The 7824-nt window shown below is 37.5% G+C and overlaps 1 protein-coding gene across 1 annotated transcript; it reads right to left on the bottom strand.

Moving 5' to 3' along the window:
* Window positions 1-2672: 2672 nt before the first annotated feature.
* LOC113328525 (anti-H(O) lectin 1-like) lies at window positions 2673-3815 on the bottom strand. Its single transcript, XM_026575607.1, has one exon. The coding sequence runs from the start codon at window positions 3813-3815 to the stop codon at window positions 2673-2675; it is 1143 nt and encodes a 380-aa protein (XP_026431392.1).
* Window positions 3816-7824: the final 4009 nt, after the last annotated feature.

The raw sequence follows: 7824 nt of genomic DNA, 5'->3' as shown, positions 1-7824 counted from the left end.
TTTTTTTTTGAAATAAGACATATATTACCGGGACTTCGTTAATCTGTGAATTCAGTCTCTTTAGAGACAAACTTATGTTGAGTTGCTCTTCTAATGACTGAATTTCTTGGATGATCGATAAAAGTTACTACAAATTTATTTTTATTACAAATACATAGTATATCATAAGCTTTGACGGTGTCGAAGCAATTATAAATCTAGGAGCTTGATCAGAAGAAAAGTCTCAACTAAATCTCAATTAGCAATTATGTTTTTTGTTGAGGATTCGTTCCTGGAAACCCTATGTCTCTCCTGCGGATCATCAATTCTCAACTTTTTCTTAAAGATTTTGGTGAAGCTTTTCTTCTTCTTTTTTTCCCCAAAATCAATACCATTTCTCAATAACAACAACAACTAATAAGACAGGTAACTGTTGCTAATCTAGTGAGGGAGGCAATGTATTTTGGATTTAATTTTGTAAAAAGGCTCTTTTTTAACCGGTTTCCTGATATGAATGTGGGATTATGCAATTTTTATTTTCTTTTAGATCTGAATATAAGAGTCCAATGGTTGAGATTCATAAAGCTAAATTGCTATTGCTATAGCCTATAAAGCAAGTTGAATATATCCGATCGACTTTAGACCTTACCCTTCCAAGTTTTGTTAAACTTCTGTGTAGGATAGATTTTATAGATGGACTTACATTGGTAAAGGCTCCTATTGGTTTTTCGCTTGTAATGATATCTGTCTTGATTGGAATTTTATAAATTACTGTATTGAATATTTTACTGGTTTTGTGGTGGATCGGGAGGATCTTACTGATTGTTATGGCGGGTGTAGTGGCGGTTAATGTTTTTGTTACCCGTCGGTCACCGAGCAAGGTGGCGAAATAGGTATATCCTACCCACCGGATCCGATGTATAGGCCTAACTTTAATATATGCGATTTAGTAGGTTATGTTTTAAGTCATGTCTATTTGAAAACCGGATTTTCAGCATAAGTTAGAAAAACACTGAAGTTTTAAGTCATGCTTCGTTTTGCTTGGATCCAAGATGGAAATAATTCAACCACGCGGTTTGAAACTGCGTGTCAAATAAACATCACACGCAGTTTTTAAATGCGTGCCAGCGAATATTCTACAGAAATATTCTACAGAAATATTTTTTCGCACGCCGTTCCTAACATCGTTCCACGCTGATTCAAACTGCGTATTTATCTGAATGTTAATCTTTTAGTGACTTTATTTTAATAATATTTGGATAAAAACTGTGACCAAAAAAATGGCCGGTATTTTGGCGAAGAATCCTAACTACTAGGTAGGAGAGAGTACAGCTGGGAAGGAAAGAAAAATTCAGTCTGAGAAACAAAATCATATAAACTCCGTTTCTTTGCTGCATAATTCTAGTTCATGCAAGAAAAAAATACAGAGTTTCAATCTCATACAAAAACAAGAATTTTTCGTTTTGCAAAACTGTAATCACATAATATCCATCATTAAAGTACTAGTAGTAATTGATATAAGAGATTAATTACTAACTTTTTTCTAGGTGGTGATGTTTATCCGAAAATTAATCCCTTCCAAATCTAGAAACACGGTTAGAAACGACGTGCCGCGCAGGTTCAAAAAGCGTATCGACTAGGAATCCTAGATCCCCATTGCGCCCGGGCGTTGTGTTTTGGTGACATGGATCCGGTGATAATCTTGAATCTTGGCATACCATTAGAGCCAGTCTAAGGGAGAGAACTTTGGGGAAGTTTGGATTTTTTGGAGGGAAATAAAATGGAATTATAATGAAAAAGAAATGACAAATTAGATATATATTGAAAATTATAAATTTTGTAGAGACACATTTTAAAACACCTGTAAGAGTAGTTGAAAATTCAGAATTAAAACTACTCATATTTTTTCATTAAGACTCTTATATGAGTGGAAGCACTAAAGACATGTATATGTGTCTCGAACCGAAAAATTAATATGTGTCAAATCGGGCAATATGGTGTACTGCATTAAGATAACTAAAACAGACCTAATCTATTAAACGTGGGTATATGATGACCAGAGACTCATTTAATAGAATTTGGTTAAGAAAATATGGAATTTCATGGTCACAAATTGTTATTGAAAGATTTCTCGCTTAGCTCCCGCCTGCTGCATAATTTGCTAGACCATCTGCTGCTTGATTCCCTTCTCTATGACTGTGTTGCGATGTATATTGAGCTGAGGGATTTGTCATATTCGTTTCTTATGTAATTTGGTGGATTGTCGGTTGATCCATGTACAATTAATGTGTAATTTGGTGATATTTTAATTGAATTAGATAATTATTCATCGGCTCAAATTTTCTCGGAAGGTAACTATGTTACTGATTTGATAATTGATACACACAAATGAGAGAAAACCCAGGACGTATACAAACTAAAAATTTTAGTCCTCATGTTCCTGGAAAAGAGATAGTCAGTTTTTTATTTCTAGGCCAAAATGAAAAAAATGATGGTAACTCTATTCTAGAAACTGTTCCTGGAAAAGAGATTGTCACTTTTTTTATCTTTAGGCCATCATAAAAAAGTGATGATAATTCTATTTTAGAAACGGATGTTGTATGATTTAAGTAGCATCTCAATAATGTCTTGAGTTGCGTTTGTATGATTTAAGTAGCATTTCTATGATGTCTTGAGTTGCATCTTCTCTTCCACTAGATAAATAAAGCAAAACCAAGGCCAAAACCTAAAACACCCAGGCCAACACCAAGACCAACCGCAGAGCCGGTTGTATTACCTGTCCCTTCTGTACTTGTTGGTGGTACGTTTTGATCAGTATTTCCTTCATCAGGTTTATTACCTGTCCCTTGTGTACTTGTTGGTGGTATGTTTTGATCAGTATTTCCTTCATCAGTTTTATTACCTTTCCCTTGTGCACTTGTTGGTGCTATTGTTGGTGCTATTGTTGGTGCTATGCTTTGATAATTATTTCCTTCACCAGTTTTATTATCTTTTTTTACCTCGATTAATTCTAAAGTGGAATTAAATCTCCAGGAAAGGACTTTATGATCTTCAAAAAAAACCCCGGTGGCAGCTGAAAATCCAACAGTAATCTGGTTTGGTAGAACTTTGCTTAAATCAACAACATAATTTAAAGTAGAACTCCCATTGAAAACAGGTTTTTCAGCATAAGTTAGAAAAACGCTCAAATTTTCCGTAGTAGAATTATAAGTTACCCACGCATTAGCTTTTCTTCCATCCCTTATAGTACCATCTGCCAATGACACATTAGCCACGGATACAACCGAGTTAACATTGATACCGACATGATCTGAACTTGGATCAAATGGGTTTTTATAACTGTCGAACTCAACCGCAACAATTTGACTTGTCTCCAAATTGTTTTCAGATACGTTCCGAGTCAATAAGCCAAGAGCTCCCCCGCCAGAATCTGGAGGAAGTACAGACCCAAAAGGTGCAAGAAAAAAAGCCATACCATCACCAGCCCTAGTCGCATTATGTGCATCAATGATGAATGAGAAGTGTGTCTCAAAATCTGTCATCCTTCCAGTGGTTGCATCCCAAAGCTGTATAGCTTCTGAGTAAACGGCACGACCTACACTACCACCACGATCAGTATAAAGACTAGCGTTGTTCCTGGTGACTTCAATGAAGCTACCGTTCCTGATTGAATCTCCTTGGAAATTTATTCGTGGATCATTCTTTGCGAAATTTGGGAAGTTAAAGGAGATCGAATTTGTAGGTTTAGGAAGAATTAACAGTATCGTGATGATTTGAAAGAATAATATTGAAAAATGAAGATGAGAAATTGTTGATGAGTTGCAATGGAAACCCATTGGTTATGAATGAATAGTCTTTTGAGTATGTAAGACTTGTTTACTAAAAGAAAGAAAGGAAGTGACATATTTATAGCATGCCATGAAGACTGTAGAGCCACAGCAAATTGAGCTTTTGATTATGATTTTTTTCTTTGACGTGAAGAAGGGTCACAAAACTTCTTTGCTTTTAAAGGAAAAATAAGTATCAAAAGAAAATAACTGAGTCTTTTCTTGGGTCTTTCTCTTTTCTTTTTTCCCTCAAAGAAAATTCTTCATTTGGAAAAATAAATAAAAATAGAAGTCTGCTAGAAGATTCGGAGAGTGAGAACACAACACTGTTTTGCTTTTAATTTTCATCATTTTTGTACAGGTTAATATTGTACATTGTTTAACTAACAAATCTCTCTTTTCGATCAAAAAATCAAAGGGAAAAGAGACGTGAAAAAGATTGTGTCGTCTGACTCTGAATGACTTGTGCTATACGTTCTACTATATGCAATTAATATATGTTGGCGAAGACCCAAATTGGGAATCTGGTTAGAGATTATTTCACCCGTCATTGCCAGTGTAAATAGGGCCAAGTGAATATTAAGAATCTTGAGTGACTGATCTGCTCATGAATTTATGGCAGAGACTCATGACGCCTCGTCGATCTTAATTTTGGGGTTCTGTCATTAGTTTTTATTTCTTCTTTACTATGATCACGCGGCTAAAAGATTGCCAGAGGAAGATCGATATATAAGCTTTGTGATTTCCTCAGAGTTCTTAAGTGGTCGGCCCAACTCACCCATAAATGAGCGGCTGCTAATTCTCATAGAGCGGGTCCCACTCACCACACTCACCCGAAACCCGAAGGTTTTCGGATAGTTTTTTTGGACTGTCTGTCCAGAACTACTTTGGTTATCAATCTTTTTGTCACTACTTTAATAGCTCAGCACTGTGTGAATCTTCGTTGTGTTTCATTTTTCCGATGGTGGACAAATTTTTAGCTTTAAATTCGACGATCCTGTAGTGCGGTTCTTTGGCTAAACCAAAAGCTGAAGGGTCACCAAACGTGTTTGGTTTGAACTTTTGAAAAGAAAAAGCGAAAAAGCTAGGGTTTCACGTGGTTGAGCTCCGGTTTTCTCTCCCTCAAAATTTTCTTGGCGTTCACAAGTTTTCTTTTGATTTTGCGCTCTAATGGCGCAAGATCAAGACAATAATCCACCAGTTTTAGTTAATAGTTATGATAATCAATCAAGAAGGATGTGGAACCAATCAAAATCAAAAACTATCTATATCCCTAAGAATTATGCTGCTAACCCTAATGCTTCCGTGTTTGGAAGGCAGTTCGAAGATGATGGTGTTTCAAACCCTAACGCTGCAATTCCTGAAGCTTTTAGGAATCATGGTGCAAACCCTAACGCTGCAATTCCTACAGCGATTAGGAAGGTGATGGGGTCGGACATTCATGGTGCGTCTAGGAAGGAAGATGGAAATCATAGCTCGTTTAGGAAACCGGGGGATGATGGTGTTATGGAAGGATCCTATGCAGCTATATTAAAGAGACGAACCCATGTTTTATCAAAGATTGATGCCGAGACACTATCTCATCCTCCAATTTTTTCTTCAACAAATAATGATGTTTTGATCAAGATCCCACGAGACACTCATACAAGGATTAAGGCTGTGTGGAGATTCAGCTTGGTTGGTCGTTTGGTTTTTTTCAAAACCCTAAAATTTGATGATGTTAAAAGAGAATTATTGAATCAATGGAAGCTATCTGGTTCGGTTCAATTTATTCCATGGAAGAAGGGATATTTTGTTATTAAACTAGACAATGAAGATGATCGTAAACGTGTAAGTTATGATGGTCCATGGAAGATTAAATCTCAAGACGGAATTCAGCAGCTTAAAATTCATCCATGGACACCTATGTTTGATCCTGGGAAAGATAAGATTACTAGAGCTGCAGTTTGGGTTCGTTTCACAGCTTTGCCAATGGAGTTTTGGGATGAAGAGACAATTTTTAGGCTGGCAAGAGGGCTTGGTAGACCGGTTTCGGTTGATCCGCGTACTTTGCGCCATGAATACGGTTACTTTGCAGCAGCTCTGGTTGACATAGACTTCTCTCAACCTTTGAGAAGAATTTTGATTGATGGTGAAGAGAATGATGAAATTTTTGTTCAAGAATATGAAATTTTAAACAGGCCCAGCTTTTGCGATTATTGTAAATCGATTGGCCATAAAAAATATGATTGTAGAACAAAAAAGTTTGATGATTTGAAGGACAGGGCTGAAGTTGAAACTGATCCTGAGATTAAAAAAGCAATTGAAGCGGATATGGATGATCTTAAGAATTTTTGGCAAAAGGAACGAATCCCTAAAGGTAAGAAACATTTGCCGTCGGATGCTCCAATCATAGAAACTGAGCAAGCTAAACATGGTGATGAGGCCATAACGTTGAAGAAGAAGAAATCTATCCTTGAGATAGCAACTGGAACACGTACAATCTTTTCTGAGCACAGTGAGAGTGCTGGTGCTACTTTAGAAGCTGATGATACTATATTGGAGCACACCGAGGATGATGCCTTGTCCGTGCCGCATATTGCTGCAATTGCTGAAGCTCGCAGCGATGCTCAGTCTGTGCAGCTCATGGAGGATGGTGGCTTATCTAAGCAATGCGGAGATGTTGCTAATGCTGGTGACGTAGCTTTACCTGGTTTGCGTGAAGAAGATGCGGAATATGTCTGCAATGATGATGCGGAATTGGTTTTGCGAAGTGTTGGTGCAGCACTTGAGGAGCTGGTGCATGATAATTTATCTAAGGAAGATGATATTGATTTGGAGATGCAAGAGATGGAAGCTTATAGAAATTATGAGGCCATGAAGGAGGCAACTAGGCAACGGGAAGCTGATGCTGAAGCTGCCAAAGTTCAACAAGATATTGCTAGAGCAAAGCTAGAGAACTTGAGGAGGCAGGTGTTGGACTTGCATCATTCACCGGCTAATATTCCAACTATGGCTGCTAATGAGGAAGCTAGTTTTAGTGAGGCCACTAGGACTTCAAGAAGATCTTCACCAGCTAGATCTTTAGAAAATCTAACACTTTCTAATAGATTTGAAACTGGGACCGAGGAGATTGATAAGGTGATTGTTGAAGCTGATGATGTGATTGAAGATGTAGTTGCAACTAACACTTCAAACATAGCTGAGGAGGATGCAAGAAATTTGGAGATAATTGCTAATAAAGAGTTAGCTGATCATGAGAAGAAGGAGTTGGCGGAAAAGAAGAAAAAATCTAAAGCTCCTAAGAAGAAGACAGTTGTTGTGGCTACTGTTAGTCAAGTTCAAACTCGAAGTGGTAAATCTTCTAGACAGGGTTCGGCAAGCCCTTCAAAGAGTAGAGTTAATTAATGCGTGTCTTCTATTGGAATGCTCAAGGCTTGGCCAAGGATGGTGCAAGGGCCAAGTTGAATGAGCTTTACTACTTGCACAAACCTGATGTTATTTGTATTGCGGAGCCTCAGGTTCGTTGCACTACACGTTTTGTTAGGAAGCTTAATTTGCTTGATTTTTGTGAAGATGTTATTACTAATGAAGTGCATGGTCAGAAAGGTAATATTTGGGTCTTTTGGAGGAATACTCTAGCAAGGCCGATTGTCTTATCTTCATCTAAGTAGGCTATCACTTTGGATTTTTCTGGGAATTTTGTCACGGCTGTGCATGCTTCTTTTGATGCGGTTGAAAGGAGATCTCTTTGGCGGCAATTGGGTCTGGGATATATTTCCGTTCCATGGTTGGTGTTGGGGGATTTCAATTGTGTTCTGCGTCTTGATGAGAAGAAGGGTGGTAAGCCGATCAAAGAAATTTATATAAATGAGTTTCGAAGTTGGATATCTGACAATGGTTTGGTTGAGGCTGATGCTATTGGGAAGAAGTATACTTGGTCCAATTGTCGGAGTGGTATGCATAGAATTGTTTGTAAACATGATAGGGCTGTTATTAATGGTGCGTGGCTTGATAAGTTTGCTAACTGGAGGTGCAA

This window comes from Papaver somniferum, unplaced genomic scaffold, assembly GCF_003573695.1.
Source record: "Papaver somniferum cultivar HN1 unplaced genomic scaffold, ASM357369v1 unplaced-scaffold_11, whole genome shotgun sequence".
NCBI classification, from domain to species: Eukaryota; Viridiplantae; Streptophyta; class Magnoliopsida; order Ranunculales; family Papaveraceae; genus Papaver; species Papaver somniferum.
This window is presented reverse-complemented; position numbering and strand designations above follow the sequence as displayed.

Coding starts and splice junctions, on each gene's coding strand:
- LOC113328525 (XM_026575607.1), bottom strand. CDS start 3,815: ATGGGTTTCCATTGCAACTCATCAACAATTTCTCATCTTCATTTTTCA.